The sequence below is a fragment of the Odontomachus brunneus genome, unplaced genomic scaffold (genome assembly GCF_010583005.1).
Source record: "Odontomachus brunneus isolate Ranch 3 - 2012 unplaced genomic scaffold, Obru_v1 Obru_scaffold_026, whole genome shotgun sequence".
NCBI classification, from domain to species: domain Eukaryota; kingdom Metazoa; phylum Arthropoda; class Insecta; order Hymenoptera; family Formicidae; genus Odontomachus; species Odontomachus brunneus.
Window position 1 is genome coordinate 115,077 of NW_022639476.1, and position 20,085 is coordinate 135,161.

At 35.8% G+C, this 20,085-nt stretch overlaps 5 protein-coding genes across 11 annotated transcripts in view; 1 reads left to right on the top strand and 4 right to left on the bottom strand.

Moving 5' to 3' along the window:
• Positions 1-565, bottom strand: part of LOC116842582 (cyclin-dependent kinase 10) — a 4,307-nt gene extending 3,742 nt beyond the window's left edge. Inside the window, exon 1 of the mRNA XM_032811988.1 lies at positions 439-565. Coding sequence (XP_032667879.1) covers positions 439-448 — 10 coding nt within the window. The 5' untranslated portion in view covers positions 449-565. The remainder of the gene's footprint in view (positions 1-438) is intronic.
• A 336-nt stretch (positions 566-901) lies between these two features.
• On the bottom strand, positions 902-2,532 carry LOC116842584. Of its 3 annotated transcripts, none has more exons than XM_032811991.1 (4): positions 2,390-2,532; positions 2,064-2,182; positions 1,747-1,895; positions 902-1,637 (listed from the first exon to the last, which is right to left on the bottom strand). In XM_032811991.1, the coding sequence occupies exons 2-4, from the start codon at positions 2,170-2,172 to the stop codon at positions 1,125-1,127; spliced, it is 771 nt and encodes a 256-aa protein (XP_032667882.1). In that variant the 5' UTR covers positions 2,173-2,182; positions 2,390-2,532; the 3' UTR covers positions 902-1,124. The 3 variants fall into 3 exon arrangements, with proteins under 3 accessions (XP_032667882.1, XP_032667883.1, XP_032667881.1); XM_032811992.1 differs by having other exon boundaries at positions 1,747-1,908; XM_032811990.1 differs by having other exon boundaries at positions 1,747-1,908; positions 2,023-2,182.
• A 1,693-nt stretch (positions 2,533-4,225) lies between these two features.
• Positions 4,226-9,832, top strand: LOC116842579 (claspin-like). The gene is made up of 8 exons (XM_032811982.1): positions 4,226-5,407; positions 5,615-5,749; positions 5,816-6,024; positions 6,114-8,464; positions 8,556-8,692; positions 8,774-8,989; positions 9,233-9,442; positions 9,629-9,832. Exons 1-8 carry the CDS (start codon positions 4,499-4,501, stop codon positions 9,686-9,688), a joined length of 4,227 nt encoding a protein of 1,408 aa, XP_032667873.1. The 5' UTR covers positions 4,226-4,498; the 3' UTR covers positions 9,689-9,832.
• Positions 9,698-13,865, bottom strand: LOC116842583 (ETS-related transcription factor Elf-5-like). Its single transcript, XM_032811989.1, has 7 exons — positions 13,062-13,865; positions 12,797-12,926; positions 11,805-12,059; positions 11,105-11,176; positions 10,941-11,021; positions 10,651-10,846; positions 9,698-10,563 (listed from the first exon to the last, which is right to left on the bottom strand). Exons 1-7 carry the CDS (start codon positions 13,101-13,103, stop codon positions 10,452-10,454), a joined length of 888 nt encoding a protein of 295 aa, XP_032667880.1. The 5' UTR covers positions 13,104-13,865; the 3' UTR covers positions 9,698-10,451.
• Positions 13,866-14,017: 152 nt separating this feature from the next.
• On the bottom strand, positions 14,018-19,777 carry LOC116842581. Of its 5 annotated transcripts, none has more exons than XR_004377744.1 (12): positions 19,168-19,777; positions 18,818-19,078; positions 18,536-18,739; positions 18,175-18,365; positions 17,511-18,005; positions 17,180-17,338; positions 16,934-17,089; positions 16,487-16,804; positions 16,266-16,379; positions 15,538-15,642; positions 15,008-15,227; positions 14,018-14,826 (listed from the first exon to the last, which is right to left on the bottom strand). XR_004377744.1 is itself a non-coding variant. In XM_032811983.1 (11 exons), the coding sequence occupies exons 1-10, from the start codon at positions 19,352-19,354 to the stop codon at positions 15,538-15,540; spliced, it is 2,190 nt and encodes a 729-aa protein (XP_032667874.1). In that variant the 5' UTR covers positions 19,355-19,777; the 3' UTR covers positions 14,018-15,227. The 5 variants fall into 5 exon arrangements, 1 of the variants encoding a protein (XP_032667874.1); XR_004377743.1 differs by having other exon boundaries at positions 14,018-14,882; XR_004377742.1 differs by having other exon boundaries at positions 14,997-15,227.
• Positions 19,778-20,085: the final 308 nt, after the last annotated feature.

A 20,085-nucleotide genomic window follows, 5' to 3' on the forward strand; every position in this document is an offset into this window, starting at 1 on the left:
TATATATATATATATATATATATATATATATATATATATATATATATATATATACAATTACATTTACAATTACATTTAAGTAATTGCGCACTAACCGGCAGGAATGTTTTGATACATAGTGTAATTAGGTTAGACTGAGTTGCTAGAATTTGCGTGCACATTCGTTCCTCTTGAACTACCCAAACGACGTACCCTGTACGTCCTTTGGACACTGTGCTGTTAGGATAATATAAAACTATCACAGTAACAGACCATTACGGCAAAGCCCGTTTTTTTGAATAGTCAATTAACAATTAAATATGCAAACAATTAAAAAATCTTAATAACTTGGTTATTAACTTGGTTTACGCGTGAGGTTACTATGCCGGTAGTGTGCATAGATAAATATTTATCTTATTGTATTTCATCCGTTTTAAAATTTACAAATATTTATTATACCTTTCGTCATTTTTCGGCAACAACCTCACTTAAATACAAAAAAATACACAATTATCACTGCTCAAAATCCACCGAACACCACCAAACACAATGCTCGACGCAATGTCTGCGTTCTGCAGAGAAAGTTGCTTTGCAACTGTGTAAAATTCGTCAATCTGATTGGAGTATGCTCTTAATTTGAGTTGAATCCAAGAGCATGTACCAATCAGATTCACAAATTTTACACAGATGTAAAACAGCTTTCTCTGCTGGACGCAGCTAGTGTCCCTAGAATACAGAGTCTGGCCATTCGTAGACCTCTTTTCATTGGTTTAGATCTGTGTTCCCTCACAATGGCGGAACGAATCAAAATGCAGCGGGAATGCATATCCGTTTAAAAAAATATAAATTAAAGGGAAATATTGGAAAGGAAGATTATTTCAGTATTGCATTTATCATAAATAAAATAATTAATATATCAATATTTTATGAACACAACTATGTATTTCTTATAAACACAACTTATAAACATAACATATTACTTAACACTATGATACATTGCCATAGTTTTACTACTGTATTGTCGAGTTTGTAATCCTCTTCGTTTACACGATATACGCATTCTATACATAATAAAACGCTTTATAATTTTACCGCCAGCACGCAATCTCTTTCTCGATCATCCGTAAATTCAGCAACTCGTTGTTTTATGATGTCAAATACTTGTTCACAAATGCCAGGCTGAAAATCAAAACGGATTTTCTTCGAAGTGTTCGTTGCGCTGGTAAAGGAATGCCCTGATTCAATAATTCCTCATAACCGCCATTACCACATGACAATTTTAATTTTAGTGCTTTTCTGATTGTAGCGTTTGACCATTTGCAACCTCGTGCAGACTGTTTATGGAGAACTTTAATTTGATCATCATTAAGTATTTTCTTATTGTTCTTGATATTTTTCAGGATATGATTCTCTTCCGTTAATTTTCTATTACTGTACATCAGTCGTTTTACACGCTTTATGAGCATCCTCTTTGACTTATCTAATTTATTGATAATTAAATTTGCTTGCTGAAGTTTTAATTTCATCTCTTTTGATTGTTCCATAATTTTCTCGATGTCATTAATATTGTCCGTTGTCGATTCTATTACGTTGTCGATAGAATTACAGGTGAAATTTTCATTATTTATATTGTTAATATTGGTAATATGATCTTCAGTCTAAAATAAAACAACCTTATTATTTATTGTACACTTAATATAAATGTATATATTTTTAACAACATATAGTTTATTCAAATATATAACATACATTTTATGTTAAACTTACATGTAAAGAAGCAGAACCAATGTCATTTGCACGTACAGAGGTTGCACCATTTTTATTTTGACTACATCCGTTGTCCAAAAAAATCGTTGGAACTGCTATCTCTTTTAATTTCTTTTTGCCATCACTACGAGGCTTTTCCCACATCTCAGCTGGAAAATGTGCCTATTGCATATTAATATAGTTTAATATATAAATAAAAAACTAAGAACACAAAGAGTATAGAGAGAGAGAGAGAGAGAGAGAGAGAGAGAGAGAGAGAGAGAAAATAAAGTTTATCTCGCAGATAAAATATATTTTGGACAGGTCGAAATCCCTACCAATATTCGCAATCCATTGCTTCTTTCGCTCCATATTTTGTGGAAAGCGATGCATAGAAAAACCCTTTTTCGAAGAGTTGGAACATTTTCTTACACAGCAGGAAGGCATTATATGTATCCTGTAATTAGTTTTATTTAGTGAAATTTATTTCAGTAATACTTTAAAACCAACTTAGTTACGAATATTGTTGGCATTTTGAGGTTAGAGAGCGACTAGCTAGTGTATATTATTGTATAATCTTAAAGAGTTATATAATGTTAGTGGTATCTTTTATGTTTATTACAATAATAAAAGAAAATATAAAATATCTTACTGTATTACTTACTCTCTTGATATCTGTTTTAGTCAAAACCACTACGAAACAACTAGGAAGCTTCCGCTGTTCACTCATGACATACATACGCCATTTTGAGGGAATCCGGCCCGAATGGCCAGACTCTGTATTCTAGGGACACTAGTGAAACCTACCTGTCAAACAACATAACGGAATAAAAACGGAATTACTCTGATTGGCTGATCCCCACTATATCTCTTTTCCGTAACTGTTCCGTTTTTTCTCCATCTGAACGCACTCTTATATAGCAATTATGGGTGCTTTCCAGTTACGTACACTGTGTTATACGAAACCAGTTTATTGGTTGCATATTATCTTACAAGATATTTTAGATAATATGTGACCAAAAAACTGGTTTTGTGTACATGTGTGTCAAGATGTGTTAAGCAATTGGAAAGCATCCTATATCTATAGCGTGTTCGACTGGCCCTGGGTTAATCGCTCCAAGAGCGATACTCTACAATAGGTGTAGTAAGCTTTAATTCTTTAGATGTTCTAAGGTTTGTTTGCGTCGCACGCCTCAACGTGCTCCTACTCGGGAGCGGTGCACTTGGACACGGTGCATTTGGACACAGCCAATCACAGCACCGTGTGATTAGAGACATTTGTAGGGTCCCTTGGAACAGCGACTTGCGATTGGACTGTGTCCAATTGCCCCGTGTCCAACTGATATACACCCCTCCTACTCGCTCCAACGCACTCTGATTGGTTTACGTCACCACGCAGACCAATCAGAGTGCGTTGAAGCGAGTAGGAGCACGTTGGGGCATGCGACGCGGACAAATTTCTAAAAATGACGTCATGATTCTGTTCGTTCCGTTCGTAGTAAGCTTTAAACCTTAAGAAATTAATCAATCATAGTGGAATAATCAGTTGTGATCGGTTAATTTCTTACGGCTTAAGGGTGCTATTTCACGTGTCGTATGACAAGCTTTTCGGATACGTTTATTGGTTGGCGAATAGAGTATTTCTAGGTTCTCTGTTCGTCAATCAATGAACATATTCAAAAAGCTTGTCGTATGACACGTGAAATACCAGCCTAAAAATTCACACCGCGTCCGATGTCCGATATCCAATAGGAGAACAGCTTTCCAATGGAGAATTGAATTCTCTATTAGAAAGCTGTTCTCTTGGATATCGGATGTCGTACGTCGGAAATCGGACGCAGTGTGTCATCTTGCATAATCATCGAATCTTGCATAAGACTGATATTTCACGTGTCGTACGACAAGCTTTTTGGATACGTTCATTGGTTGACGAACAGAGAACCTAGAAATACTCTATTCGCCAATCAATAAACGTATCCGAAAAGCTTGTCGTACGACACGTGAAATAGCACCCTAAAGCTTACTACACCTATTGTGACTTGGGACTTAAGGGACATCTACATTGGAAGTAAGCAGTAAGAAGTAGAAAGTAAGAATAAGAAATTGATCAATCATAGTTGATTATTCTTCTCATATTCGACTGTAGTTGGTCAATTTCTTATTTTTACTTCCTACTTCTTACTACTTACTTTCAATGTAGACATCCCTTTACACTCATACACGAACGGAAATCATGACGTCATTTTTAGAATCTCTAAAGAATCGCGAAAGAATTATGCTAAGCGCATAATTGCGTGGTTAAGAACATGGGCAGTCCATGTTTTCAGTCACGCAATTATGCGCTTAACACGGAGACGAATCGCCAGAAAATGGGCGTAGAATGGACACACAACAAATCGACACTTTACCGACAGCGTCTGAAAATGAGCGTAGGGAACGTTCCACCTAAAAAATGGGTGCAGATGGCGCATCGAACAGCGTGAAAATCGTGTCGGCCAAAACGTATGGCGTGCTGCTCTTAGGTTTCTCTCTGCTCGAACAAACCTATGGAAGATAAATTTGGCGCGAAAAATCATCAAGTACAGTCTGTTAACTCGTATGGAGGTGTGCGGTGTCAATTGGCTTAAGCGATAGTTAAAGTAAGATAAGCATATTGTTTTATAAATTTTCTATGTCGTGCGCTTGAAAAAGAAGGTACACGCACGGATCTTGTTTTCTCAGCACTGAATTTTTTTTCATTTTACTAATAAAGAAATCGTTTATATTTGTGTTAATGGCAGTTGTTGATCATCCAACGACTACTAATGTAACGGAAGTTTATTTAAGTAATTATAAAGATCTTAATCAAAATGAACATCATATTGGAAATGATGAAGGATCTTCTAAAGATACTTCTTCAAAAGATATTTTAAAAGATACTTCAATATGCAATAAACACATACAAGAAATACATAGACAAAAACATGATGGAAATATTGAAGAAAATTCAAGAGAAACTGTTTGCATATTGTTTAGGGGAGAAAATGAACATTATATTGGAAATGATGAATCTTCTAAAGATATTTCTTCAAAAGATATTTCTAAAGATATTTCAATATGCAATAAACACATACAAGAAATACATAGACAAAAACAAGATGGAAACATTGAAGAAAATTCAAGAGAAACTGTTTGCATATTGTTTAGTGAAGAAAATACTTCCTCTAATCTCGAAAATACTTCATCTATTCTCGAAAATACTTCCTCTAATCTTGGAAATATTTCCTCTAATCGGGAAGATATACCAAATAATAAAGTTTCTAATAATTTGATAGCTGAAAATGGTAATTTGAATGATAAGATTGATTCCAGTGAAGTCAGCAAAATCATTGAAATGAGAATTGATGATAAATACTTGGGTGATGGCGGTGTGAATATTAGTGAAAAATTTCCATCAAGGAAATTCATGACCTTTGTGGATAGCGATTCTGAGGAAGATATTACTATATATGAAACATCTAATAAATTTTTTGCTGTTGATAAAAACAAGTATTTTGAACATTCACAAATTACAAAATATAAGAAAAACTCTAAAATTATAAAAAGTATAAAAGAACTAGTGGACAGTGAATCTGAAGATAATGAAGAAACGTGTAATATATATAATTCTTCTCAAACATCTCCTAAAGCTACAGGTGTTATTGTAAGTAAATATATTAAGTATATTTATTACTATTTGATTTAATATAATATTTGATATTTTTTACTATTTGATTAATTCTACAGTGAAATATTTGGTATAAATTTTATGTTTATATTACACATGCACAAGTGTGTATGTGTGTGTGTGTGTGTGTGTATATATATATATATATATATATATATATGTGTGTATGTACTTACCTTGCAGACTAATGATTACCAAATTTTATTTGAATCTGAATCTGAAAAAGAGAAAGAAACAAAAGACTATTCTGTCATATTTGATGAGACTGATATGTCCAAAATCAAGAATACTAAAGAAAAATCTGTTAAAAAGATAAAGGTATGTTTATAATGCTTTCAGATAAATTTTTTATATTTATTCTCCAATATTTCTTCATATTTATAGGGCTCTATAAGAGCTGCAAAAAATGAGGCAATGCATAAAATACATAGTGAAAGTCAGCGTTTATTGAGGGAAACAAGAGTTTCTTTGCCATATCATAGACCTAAACAACGTACATTACAAGAATTTTTAAACAGAAAGAAATTATCAGTGACTCTTCCAAAAACATCTTCTACAGCTGCAAAACTAAAAATGTCGTCTACCATAGTAAGGTAAGTTTATGTTTATATGCACCTATATAATATATACAAATCCCAGAACATGTGCAAAATCAATAATCTTCACATATCACTTTGAACAGTGAAATCGTTGAAGAAAAGGAAAAAGAAGCAGAACATTTTTACAAATCTTCAGATTCAGAAGATGATACACATGAAGTCACTTCAGTCACTTGTGACAATGTAAAAAAATCTTTCACTACAAATGAAGAGCAATCCGTCACAGATATCGAACTCATCTGTGCTCAAGACACACAAAATATTGAAATAAATGATCAAAATTCTCATGGTAAAAAAGAGATTGCACAACAAGATAACACAGATTTTATTGCTCATAAAATATTGATTGAAAATGATTCTTGTGAAGCAGATTATCAAAGTAATGGTCATGTACTTGGCTTGCCGCTTCCAAAATTTACAAATGATATCTCTATACTCGATAGAGAAAAGCTATCACCAAAATTTGCGCCAAATTTTAAATTTACATTAAAAGGATCACCGGATATGATTATTGATTTAACGGACGACGCAAAACCAAATTCAAAAGGTGTAAATAGCTTGTTGGACAGATTTTTCTGCAAACACGTTGTTAATACAAATAAGCAGACTGATAATAAGTCTGAAGTAACTATAATACATCTGCAAGATACTGAGAACGGTCCCATTCCGGTCAAGGAAGTACTCCCCGGGTATAAATTATCCGCCAATACCGATCTCGAATTGAACAAGCCTGGCGCTAAATTGACGCGTTTGAAAGAACATTTAAAGTTACAAATGTCTCTGAAACGGAACGAAGAATGGAAACAGAAGGAAACAGAAATGCAAACGCAAGAAAAAGAGATGTGGAATGAGGAAGAAGAGATCGAATATGATTTAAACGGTCAAAAGAAAGCCGATATTTTTGGATCAAGTGATAGTGGTGAAAGCGAGCCTGAAGAGAATGATGTCTATATTAAGGATAAGAAAAGGAAGAAGTGCTCATTCGCAGACGATGAAGCAGAAGTTACAGATAACGAAAATTCAGATGCAGATGAGACAGGTACGAATGAAGCGGAACATGGCAAACAATCTACAAGTTTGAAGCATAGAAATGAGAAAAAATACATGGATGATAATGAAACTGATATAGACGAAGTAGAAGAGGAAGAGGAGGAAGAAGAAGAAGCGGACGACGAAGACAAATACACAGATAAGGATGAAAATAAAGTTGAAAGTAAAACTGAATTTATGGACAAAAATAACGATAATGTTGGTAAGAACATTAATATTGTCAGAAATGAAAAGAAAAGAAAGCGGTTAATACAGAAATATCAAGACGACTCAGAAGATGAAGATAGCCAATCAAAAAGCATAGTGGATACACATATATCTAAATCTGATAATAATGGTTGCATAAGTGGGAATGAACAGCAGCCAGAAGTCGCTACAAAAAGTCACATATGCAAGACACCTATAACAAGGACAAGCATGCTCGATTTTGTTTCTCCTATAACACAATTAAGTATATTAAATAACTCCTTTGATTCTAACAAAATAGAACATTCGATTGATAGGTATGAATTCATGAAGAATACACAGAGTAATCAGTCGCCTGAACACGCGCGCGATGAAATTAGATATATTTCACAGAAGAAATTGTTTTATGACATCGAAGAAAGTATAGATGATGAATATCTTATGCAATTATGCTCAACTAAATTTCAATCTACACAAAGGAGCGATTTAGATTTAAAGAGTTCGACATCACGATGTAATACTATTGAGTCACAGTCGCATGAATTCGATGCAGGAAGTTCCAGCGCGAAATCGACCAATGTGAAAGAATTAAGAAATTCAGAAATGGAGTATCAAATCTCTCAGGAGAAGGATCTTTTTAATAGTTCTGTATGCTGCGCAAAGAAAGCAGAGAAAGTCAGCACGGCGGATTCAAAATTAAAATTGATGATTGTTTCTTCAGACGAAGAAGATGCATTCTTAAAGCCCAAGAAACGTTCAATTAAGAGACTGAATTTATCTGATTCAGAAGAAGATGCTCGATCTTGCATTGAAGAGGATGACAGTACGAATGATGAAGAGACGGAAGAAAAGTATGTAGACTATGATTCTGAGGAAAACGAAGTGATGGTTATACCGAAGAAGGATATACAAAAAGTCGCAGCTGATTTCTTGGAAAAGGAAGCTGAATTGAGTGAAAGTGATTGGGATTCCGCTGATGAGGATGAAAAGGACTTGGATAAATTGGAATTTGAAGAGGCTGATGAAGAACACTTGGATGAGGATGAAGTGAGAAACCAACTGGGGAAGATTCATATGAAACAAGTGCTGGATGAAGATAAAAAAGAGGTTCGACTGCTTAAGGAATTGTTGTTTGAGGATGGTGATTTGCATACAGATGGAGCAGGTCGTGAGCGAAAATTCAAATGGAGGAATATAGGTATGAGCTGTGTATATATGTGTGTGTGTGTGAAATTTATCTAATGATTTAACGTGTATATGCAACTAATATTACTGATAAATGCTACTAGATAAATTAGGAAATGATATCGAGATGCCTCAAATGCTTGGCGAGAATGATGGTTGGGTAGATTTGCAAGAAGATGAAGAAGAAGCAAAGTGGAATAAACACAAACACGAAAGGGACAAATTTCTCGAAGAAAGAATGGTATAAAAATATTGCACAATAATATCAATATTTTTCAAGAATATTTGCAAACGTGCATTATTTTTCTACATGTGTTTATAGAAAACTTTAAACAACGAAATCGAAGATGATTTATGCGATAGTCAAATTTTCAAATTTGGACTGGAAACACTCAAGAAAACCAAGAGCAACGAGTCTCAAAAACAAGTTTCTTCGGACAAAGCGGATTTATCCGAAAATATGGAACCGATCATGCCACGGAATATAACGGATCTTTTGTATGCTCCAAACACTGGGAAAAAATCTCAGACAATATATGTAAGATATGCTGTTAATTGATTAATAATTAGAGAAATATGATATCGCCGCGGATTTTTTATCCATGATTCAACAAGAAACTTCTCATATAATCTAAAAATACTTTTATAATTTACAGAATTTGAAAGAAAGATTTTTGTCATTTGATGCCTTTTGCTTGTGCGATTTCTATATGCTCTTCCACACATATATTGATTAGATATTGTTTAAAAGAAAGAAAATATTACTGTGTATATCTTACAGGATGTCATAAAAAGACGTTCACTTTTAACTCGAGGAGAAGAATCATTGGCGAGAATAGCTTCATTGGCAAAACAAAATGATCCTGCTTCTCATACGGTAAACACAAGAAATTTTGTCTTCCAATATATCGATCCGTGTGCAAATAATACGTCCAAATACGAGGAAACGAAAGAAGCAAAAGAAGAAAGGGATCGGCATTTGCAAAATCAGGTAATTGATTTGTATATCTGTTTAGACAATAATTTGAAGAAAGGTTCATTGCTGTTTCGTGTTTTTTGTGCTTACATAATATCCATATTACATACTTCCACACTGATCAGAAGTATCTAATCGGAATAATAAAATATTTCTTGATATAGTAATAATACAGAGATAATGAAAACTTACTTTTTATAGCTTCGAAAAAGGAAGGTAAAATTGGATTTTAACTCAGCAATGAAGAAAAGGCGGAAATAGAGATTAACCTTAAAGAAAAATGCTTTTTTATTTTCTAAGAAACTGTGAGATATGTATGTTCGTGCGTGTGTTTAGATAAGTAACATTTTTGACACAACTTTTTTCAAATGTACAGAATGAATAAATTTATATTTGTTATGCCAAGAGAATGTACAAGATGCCGACAGAAACGAATAAGGGGTTCTTATCTGTAGATACGATATAAATAGTAAATATATACATGCAAAGATCACATAGTATACAATATCGAGGAAAATATAGCTTTCTTTTATAAAACTTTTGTTTTCCTTCGTAATATCGCTTTGAGGAATGAAACAGTCGCTTGGCTGTTTCAACAATATTTTTGGATTTGTTGCAATCATATCTGTCGCTAAATGTGATTGACCAAGAAAGGAAGTTTTAAAACATATAATACAACAGTATCTACACGTAAAATATTGACCCGTAAGTTGTATAACACCTGAGATAAAGAGGGAAAATCAAATTCCTATTTTCCTTCAGATTTCATTTGTTTCTAATTGTAGCAACATTTTCCATCATATCTTGTTGTATTATTGTTGGCCAAAAAGAAAATTTTTTGGCCGCAACTTATTTTTTTTTGACGCTCTATTCAAAGTACAATCAATATAAAAGCTCTTTAGAAATGATCATCTTCATTCATCATCAATGATTGTCTTCAATCATGTGAAATAAAGCGGTATACTGGGCTTTTCCGCGTAGTCTATTATCGTAAACCTTTTGTTTTTTCGATAACATCGTCGCTCTAGTGTCGGAAATTCGGGTTGTCCGTTTGCCATCCCTTTGCATTTGGACCAAATTGGTACACCAATCTTCGTCCAAGCACCGGCAAAAATATTTTGCTTTTGTAATAATATCTAAAAAAAAAAGAGATACCATCCAAAAGATAAATGAATATATTCTGAAATTTCAAATATTTTTTATTGGAAATTATCATTGTTTACCTCATGGCTCTACTAAGCTTTTCATAAGTCATTTTAGTATTTCCTTTTCGCGAACCCCACCGTTTCGCCACTTCATCGCTTTTCACAAAACGAAACTTGGCTTGCGAGTAGTCTTCCCAGCAAATCAAGCTGGGACACGTTTCTCTATTACGTAACAAATCTCTGATGAACTCCCATAATTTTCCCTGACTGGCAGCTGCAAGTGCAATTGTACAAGTCGATAAATGTCTTGTTATTCTAGTATGCATCTCCGAATTACATCAAAAGGCACATCTCGCGATGGTACTCACAATTCTTTTTTGTCTTTAATACTCTCGGTCTGCCAGGTAGTCTTTTGGTTGCAACTTCCACGCTGTTGTCTGACTCTGCATCTGGAAAAGTGAGAAAAAACGTCAAAGCAAGACGTAAAAAGCAAAAGCAGTCGGATAATGTTCTATATCTTTTCATAATTTACCGGATATATTGCTGGAACTGATTCGCGCATACTCATCTTCCGACTGTGATTGAATAGTACGAAAGGACGGCACTGTAAGAACAATATCAAAATCATGTTTTTAAAATTTCGTAAGTTCAATGCTGGATTATTTCGAACGTTTTCGAACAAAATCCCACTCAAAATGGATGAAGATTCACTCGAAGCAATAGTGAAAATCTCGGATTCACAAGTACTTGATTTAAGCTCGGAATGGTTTCGCACAAGTTAATATCCGAATCGATTAAAATAAATTTATTCCTTCAACGACGGAGTTGTAGATCATAAATTCGTACCCTAATTCGGCACATAATTTCGAATATAATTATATGAAACGCGCTCAACGTTTCAGAGTGGATAAATTTCCTGTATATACGAGTGAAAAGTCAATCTGCGTAACTCCGCATTCACTTCGTTTTCCGAGCGGAATTTCACTCGAAGAAACTTCGAGAATATGTATATATCAAATGATAGATTACTTTCATCACGGACTTTGCTGTTTTAGGATTTTTACACAAAGATTAGCGATTGTACAGTGAGATATCGAACAGCGCTTTAGCAAACGCTTGAAGCCTGAGAAAAGATCGATTTTATGTTCGTCAAAGTACTCTTGTCTTTAAATCAACGCCGGAATTCTAGAACACTACTGGTGTCGCTTGTTGCTTAAGGTCCATTTACGTACATAGATTCGAAACACGTTGCGAGTGAAGAAGATCGTATAATCGATCGCCGTATACAGGATCGTGGCTGATAAAATCTTGTCGCGTAAAGGCGACGATGTCTTTTCCAGGAACGGCGAGACTGTGCTGAATGGAGCTGTAAGGCTGGCCCATATACGACGCGGCTGACATAAGCCAGTTTATTGTTTCCTCCTGACACCAGTTTCTGATAGGTTTGTCCGACCATCCGGTGCCGTCGATCTCCTCGTTCTCATCACCTATTTAAATGGAAATCACGTTAAAAAGTCGTATTTGTCGTCGGCATTTCGCGTCGACCCGCGATGTTTGCGCGCCACGCAAATCCGCATAAATACATTTTGAATGCGAAAACGTCGTTTTAGATCGATCAAACGATTAAATGCTAAAGTTAGCGCGGTTTCCTATAAATCGATGCAACACGTCAACGCTAAACAGTCCCGGGAAGCCCCCTCCAGTAACTGTCGCCGCATTAGTAATCGTGCAGACCCGTAGCGAGCGAGTGAAAAAGAGAAAAAAAATTGGAGGTCGCTTTAGGAGAGATACCACCACGGCAGTTTGCATCACGAGTGCGATGTAAAAAAAAAAACGTTTACTTGTTGGCGTCGTTAGTTTGTCGCAATGTTAACGACTACAAACATGTTTTACATTGAAATTCCGCTTGCCGCTTCACCGCACGAGTAATAATATACTTATTAGCGTCACTGATATACTACTGCTGCGCGTATTGCTTCGCAAAGCAAATAAAAAAAAAAAAACAAGACCGTCAAAGTGACCGAATTTCGACAGCTTGTTTCAATGACATCGACGACAAAAAAAGAAAAAAAAAAACACTGTTCTCAGTGGGAAAAGCTCTAAAATTCAGTCGTTCGTTTCTGGCATGTGTTTTGTGTATATCTCGAACTCGAAAGCGATAGAGTATCTCGTTATTGCGCGGAGGTCTCAAAATTTATATTTGCTTCTATGTATGTATCATTACCGAATAAACATTTCTTCCTGGCCGGCTCGCGACCCGCTAAGAAATTACTCCGTCTCGGCACCAGAGAGTCCATGTCCAAGAGCAAATGATCGTTCTCGTCCTCGTGCAAATTAATGAACGACGGATACATCTGAAATTACACGTAGATAGATAAACACACGCACACAAAGTCAAAAACACGACCCTTCGGACAAACGGGATACGTCAATTAACAATTCGCGAGTACTATGTTATCGCACTTCTTCTACTGTATATCAAAACTCACCTCCGATAAATCATCCTTGCCGTAATTGTTAAAGGAATCCATCTCTTATTCGTCGTCACCGACACTTTCACTTTAATCTTATCATATAACAATATCCACGTAAACAATAATGCGTATACAGTCTGCAAAAAGGAAAGCAGCCGCCAGTCGCGCTCGCTTTCGCGAGTGTGCACTTATGTGCGGCCGATCGACAATTGTATATACAAGAATCAAGTGCGTCGCGCGAGAATGCGTGCGGCAGTAATTGATAAAGAATGTATCGTTGCGCGATAACAATTCATCGCATCGTGTCGTCCTCGAGACGAGAAAGGTACGAAGTTGTCGTCCCGACGCGTTAGACGCCGCGAGCGAGCAACACACCGCTATTAGTATCAACGATCAACCGTGTTCTAAACCGAGCGATCGAGCCACGAGGTTGCTCCACTCGACGAAGAATGACGGGGAAGTATGAGACGCGATTGCGACTGCTGAAAGATCACGGTGGGACGCAACCGCGGTCTGAGCAGGTTTCAACGGGGATTTCCCGCTCTGCGGTCGCGGCCAATCACCGCCACTGTACACGTCGAGTCGAGCCGCGATAGCTGACGCAGTAATTGCTTTGTGCTTCATTGGCGTCGATCTCCTCAAAAAGAACATACACACATCGTTATCATATACATTCGCCTTCAAATTCGAACAAGTAGTTTCGGCGGTCAATCTTTCGACATCCGACCGGGATCGACTGGGAACTCACTCTGGACGCACATTTAACGTTTGATTTTTGTTTTTCTTACATAAACATATCATAAGTATAACGTTTTCACAATTCGAGAATTAGAAAGAGCCGTATCTTTGTTATTTGCTATGTGTCCAGAATGTGGTCCTTGATTAAGCGAAACATTTCGATATTTTTGACGTATTACGTTCGAGTCGTATCGAGACATACAGGTGAGATGACAGTTTGAAATTTCCGAACGTATGTATTTGCATCACGCTGTAGAGGCGCCTATGCACGAGTTTATTTATAGTACAACACGATGTACCTTGTGGATGTATGTCGTACACACGTCGGTACAGCTGTGATCTTCCTTACGTTGTCATATATTGTTCGTTCTACGCCTCGTTTTATATATTATAATTTTCATACAAACGCAACGCACCTCGTAATAAATTTCTTCACAAAAAATGCGTGCAGGTAATAAGGTGAATACAATTGTTTTGTGTGTGTGTGTGTGTGCGCGCGTATAGATTACAATGTAACAACTATAATTGTTCGATTCTCAACGAAGAATCACAGCTGTAACGTTGCATTTCGTTGCGCGATACAAGATGTAGTTAATAAATTATTTCGGTAGTTCCTTGCATCTCTTTCGTATACGTAATAGTGTTGAAAAAACCGCAAATATTATATTACGTCGCGTATCCGATCGCGCATCTACAACAAGACTACAAGGAAACTACTTATACAAAATTTACTTGTGGTAATTACGTACAATTAATTGGAAATATTCAACTTTCCCGAATAATCGATCAATTCGAAGGATTAAATTATTCAAGACAGAACGCTTACGTCTGTACGGATAATTGCACCTGCAGCTAACGCGGATTCTAGATAAATGTATACACGTCGGTGGTCACGCGGACGTAAGCACTATGAATCATTTTGATGTGTATTTCGCAACTCTCCAGGGAAAAGGCCGTGGGTTTCGTTTCCGAGAATACAAGCATCCACTCTAGCGCTGGGATGTTTCCATTCATTAGCAGCTGGTTAAACAGGTTTATCGCTCTAAATAAAATATTAGAAAATGTAAGAAAAAAAGTGCGCGTGCATATTTTTGCAAACTGCAACAGAACAAAAAGTGTGACTGTTACAATCAAAGAATTGCGACTGAAATTTCGATTTGTAATCATATTGTATCGAACATAATAAGAATGTACACTTGAATTCTCACGTACTCGTCACTCACGTGTTCGTTGTGAGATTCGACAATCTGACTAACATAAAGTTGGTATCTAAAACAGCGGAGCAATTAGCTCTGTGTCGACTGTTCTTATCGCCTCAGGATGATACGGCGATGGCGGTTTCTTCTCAGGAAAAGAATCCAACGAGATGTAGTGACGGAAGTAGCGGTTACTGTATCATTCGTTGTTTCAGGTTTTTGCAAATATCGTTTGGGATTTACAACACTGCAATATACTTCCACTTTAGGATCATGACCACTTATCGATGATGTGACATTTTCCACTTTTGCAGAAATTAATTAGATGCGAATAAATGTGTATATGATCGCTGGTGTTTTGATAGACCGAAAGAAAACATGAAGGGAGAGGAAAGGGAGAGGAAGAAGGAGAGAGAGAGAGAGAGAGAGAGAGAGAGAGAGAGAGAGAGAGAGAGAGAGAGAGGAGAAAAGAAGAAAGTTACTGGATGCTTTCGTGCAATTAATATGAAAATACAAAAATTGTTTCATCTAAAAAAAAGATACACATCCAAAGTTACCTATTTCTTATTTTCATCAGACGCTATCTGCGAAGCCAGATTTGCAAATTTTGCCATATAGTCAACGCTGTTTTCTCCCATGAGGCATTGCATTTGCGACACAACCTGAAACATCATTGCGAAATCAAAAGATGTAACATTAGAAGCTGCACGACAATGAGTACTTTTCATGAGGGTACTTTTCAATATAATTTCACATATATCTCACTAATAACACAGATATATTGTAGAGTAATATTAATATTCATAAGAAATTAATAAAATTAAATATATAATTAAATTAAATATTAAATAAATAGAAAATAAATAAATTAAATAAAAATAGAGAAATATTATAAAAAATATTCATACACGTACGCACGCACGCACGCACGCACGCACGCACGCACACACACACACACACACACACACACACACACACATGTATATGTATGTATATGTGTATATATATATATATATATATATATATATATATATATATATAAAATTAATAAAATCAAATCGTGACGGAGTCAGTTGAACGCTACGGCTTTTTAAAGCAACGTTTAAAGTTTCAAAGCAAAATTTCAGTACAGAACATTTTTACATATTGAACAATGTTATCCTACCGTTGTGATTATTTATGATTATTACGCTTAAAATCCTGCGATTAGTCTTAGTCTCTTTAGTTGAGAAATTGAATATTTTCAATATATTGAGCGTCTCATTTATGATACTTGTATACTTACATCAGAAGAAGGACGAGCATCATCCATGATTTGTTCGCCCGCTTGACTTCTCTGTGAGCTTTTAATGGGCGATTCAAGTTGTCCCAAGAAGCTGCTCAATGAGAAATCTGCAACCTGTATTTCGATCGTTCGGTAAATATTAACTTTTCATTTCAGAGAAAAAAGAAAAAAATTATACCAAGTTTGTACAATATAATTTCTATGCGGATAAATTCGCGGACCTCGCTGTTCAGCCACTGATGTTCGCCTTCTTTAAGGATTTGAGTAGCACTGGTGATAATAGAATTGGAATTCTTTACATCTCCGTTAGTCTCTAGGACGTCTAGAAAATTTTTGTCTTGGGTCTCGCTCGCATTTACCGCTACCATTTTGTGGGTCTCCGTTTGGCACAATGAAGATTCATCAATTTTATTCGGATCGTCAGTCGTCAAACATGCCGATGATATATTCGGTGAAGATACGATAGGCAGCACCCTTTGTATCACGAGACTCTTTTGTCTCACGGTTCTACCACGTTTACAGAAACGCGTTTTGAATTTCTGTAATGTATAAATCATGAAAGGATAAATGTTTAGCACAAAACTTCATTCCCGAAACGCTTGATAAAGGACAGATTAGTTTTCGTGTACAATTGAGAACTACATATAATGTAATATAATTAAGCTTACGTCAAGTTGCGTTTTAAACGCGTCAGCCGTGCCAGTCTTATGATAAGCCTGTGGAATAAGAGGTCTTCTGAATGTAGACTCTTTAACAGATTCTTTAATGGACGGGACGCGAGACGAGATTACAGTTTCGTTGCTTCCTGATGTGTTATCGTACACCTAAGAAAGAAAACGAACGATAATATTAACATTTGCAATCATTTGAGAAATAAGCACATTCACTGTGTCGTAAAATCAGTAAAGTTTTACCTTGTTTGTGCCATAATTATGTTTCGCCAGTGATAGTAACTTTTGTAAGACTAAACATAAACTATCGTCACGCATGACGCTCGACGAATCTGTAGTATATTGCTCGCTAGACAGCCAATCCCATCGATATTCCAGTGTAATTTTCGATTCGCGACCAAACTGTTGGAAGAAAGAAAGAGAACTTGGAGAAATTAGAATATATTTCTGATATGAGAAAAAAAAGAATGCAAACAATACGCGCAATACTATTATATGTACTAAAATATCTATATACGATATGCACTATGCATGTGGCTGCAATTATTTCGAGGATTAACGTAACATCACGTACCATTAAAAAGAGATCACCCATAGTAATCGTGTTCGCTTCCTCGACGTTCCAGCCCCTTCGAATTCTATCGACAGTTTCTCTACCTGGAAATCTGCTGGGCTCTGAATGTTGCTCAGACGACGGTTTCTCTATATTATTTATATTCGCTGGTTTTTCAGACACACTATTCCCGGTCTCCAAGAGATCCATGTCGCTACTGATATCTGGCAGCGCGCAATTCTCATCCATGCGGTTCAAGACCTTCTTGTCTAATTTATATCGTTTAATACCTTTTTTTCCTATTCCCTTTAAATGTTGCACGGATCCTAATAAATCTACTCTTGAGCTTTTCAAGCCAAGACGTTTCTCATATGAATTCAAGCTGAGACTGTTACTAGTGAGATATTCTCCAAGATTAACCATCGGTAAAGCAATTTTGCATCCTTCTAGTGGAGCAACTCGTAATAAACGAGTATCTTTTACATCATTGGCGATGAGATTTTCTACAGTGGTGTACTGTGTGCAATTTAAGGATGTCTATCTCTGTAGATACAATGAAACACTTTTACACGCATCTCCGTGACAACAGATGTGTGAGATAAAGAGTGTGTAAATTTGCTTCAATAAAGTATATTCAGTTGTCTCTTTCTTTTTTTTCTGTGTATCAGTAAGAGGATAAGGATACTGTAGCGTATTTTGTTAGTCGCCATCGTTGTTGTAAAAATATCAACAAACTCGAGAGGCGTCTCTGTATCGGTAGAAGCGTCCGCACCCGAGGATTCATGGATGCCGCTTGTACTTGCCACCAAGCCATATTATTATGTGGTCTCAGTTCTATTGTTATTCTGGATGGTAATTTAATTTCTTCTTGCCAATCTGCAGTGAAATGTGTTTAATACAGCACTATTTTAATGAATCATTGATTGTTTACTTGGACAACTACTGATATTCCCTGTCCTATATATTAAACTGATTTCGTCGCATGCTACTTGTATGGTGTTTGCCATGTAAATATTCTCTGAAACATGTGTATATCGAAAGTATACCTTCTAACTGATTCAATTTTCTAAGTGCTCTGCATATAGGCGTTTTGATCCTCATAGTTTTTCCTCTAAGTCTGACCTGAGTAGATCCCCAATATACCAGCTCGTTCAATCTTAAGTGGACCTTTTCGTGAATCCGAGGTAGTTTTCTTCTAAGTTCGCCATAATTTATCAACCCATACAATTCCTGTGCAGTTTTTTTTACATCTATTTATAAAACAATGAATTGTAAGCTTCATGATAAATATATATATATTTACAAATGTTTCAATTTAAATATTTTACCTTCTGAGAACTTAAGGTGCTTTGATATCTTTAGCCAAGTTCTATAGTAAAAATGTCGGATTTGTTCCTTATTTTTTATAATAGCATCAGATAGACCCCTCTTTTTGCCTTGGCTCAAGAAATAGCTCTGCAAAGCATCAAAGTCTTTTCCGTATTCATTGAGTGCCTTAAAAAAGGTATTCTTATCCTCCATAGACCATAATTCGCAGGAACGTTTAAGAGGTCTGACTTTAGCTTCTGTTGTTTCCTCATCTTTAGCATCTATAAGAAAAAAGAGAAAAGGAACATGTCTAAGGACACAACTGTCACATACCAATGGTATCTTGTCTTATATCGATACTTCAACATACCTTTTTTTTCAATATTAGAGTGATCGCTATTATCAAGTTTGACTTTTTTAGTACTTCGGACGACGCGAGCCTGCGTATTTTTATTGTCTATCAAAGGTCTTGTGTCGAGAAACGTTTGGTTTATTTGAGAACTCCCAGAAGATACGTTATTCGATTCGATATCCTCAAATTTTGCAGAATCTTCCATTATTCGATGTTTTTCGTTACGTAAAAGATGTTGCAGGTAAAATATTTGTTCCTAACATATTCCAAATCAAACACAATTTGACTGTGGCGTCACTTTGAAATACAATTATTCGCAGTAATTATAATTTAAGGCAAAAACTTTATTGATATATATGTTTTATGGAACATTCAACATTTTATCATGTACACACACCACGGATGATTTTCACTGAGTTTTGATTAAACTAATGTAGCCTACACACTAAAGTGTCATTATTTTATCTTTCTTTGAAATGTAATGAGCAACACAGGTAGAATGACGCTTCCAGCGCGCGAGCGCTCAAAACGAACGTAGACTATGTTCCAAAATTCGCTGCCAGCATTGAAAAGCTATAATTTATGTTAAGATCATTCTACAATTGCGTAAGCATGATCGTGAACGTAAAGCCCGTATCAGACTACCGACTGCACAGGCCGAACCGACTGCCGACTACGACTGCCGACTCTTAATGGACCAATCACAGTGAGGCGCCGAGTCGCCTAGTTTATGACATTTTAAGACATTGGCTTGGTTTACATCGTGCACTTGATACGCGTACTAAATAGTATCTTTCTATTAGATAATCTTAATATCGACAATGTATATCAACGGCGACACATTCAATCAATACAATATGTTTTGCTGATGAGTATTATACCAGAGTTAATATACCGTTGTTTATATATATCGTCGATGTTAAGATTATCTAATAG

Coding starts and splice junctions, on each gene's coding strand:
- LOC116842579 (XM_032811982.1), top strand. CDS start 4,499: ATGGCAGTTGTTGATCATCCAACGACTACTAATGTAACGGAAGTTTAT. Junction 6,025..6,113: donor ATGTCGTCTACCATAGTAAG/GTAAGTTTATGT, acceptor CACTTTGAACAG/TGAAATCGTTGAAGAAAAGG. Junction 8,465..8,555: donor ATTCAAATGGAGGAATATAG/GTATGAGCTGTG, acceptor AAATGCTACTAG/ATAAATTAGGAAATGATATC.
- LOC116842584 (XM_032811990.1), bottom strand. CDS start 2,172: ATGCCTTCCTGCTGTGTAAGAAAATGTTCCAACTCTTCGAAAAAGGGT. Junction 1,909..2,022: donor AAATATATTTTATCTGCGAG/ATAAACTTTATT, acceptor AATATGCAATAG/GCACATTTTCCAGCTGAGAT. Junction 1,638..1,746: donor TTGGTTCTGCTTCTTTACAT/GTAAGTTTAACA, acceptor GTTTTATTTTAG/ACTGAAGATCATATTACCAA.
- LOC116842581 (XM_032811983.1), bottom strand. CDS start 19,354: ATGGAAGATTCTGCAAAATTTGAGGATATCGAATCGAATAACGTATCT. Junction 18,366..18,535: donor AAAATTGAATCAGTTAGAAG/GTATACTTTCGA, acceptor ATTTCACTGCAG/ATTGGCAAGAAGAAATTAAA. Junction 15,643..16,265: donor ATGCTCGTCCTTCTTCTGAT/GTAAGTATACAA, acceptor ATGATGTTTCAG/GTTGTGTCGCAAATGCAATG.
- LOC116842583 (XM_032811989.1), bottom strand. CDS start 13,103: ATGGATTCCTTTAACAATTACGGCAAGGATGATTTATCGGAG. Junction 11,177..11,804: donor GCAACGTGTTTCGAATCTAT/GTACGTAAATGG, acceptor TTGTTCTTACAG/TGCCGTCCTTTCGTACTATT. Junction 10,564..10,650: donor AAGCTTAGTAGAGCCATGAG/GTAAACAATGAT, acceptor TTTTTTTTTTAG/ATATTATTACAAAAGCAAAA.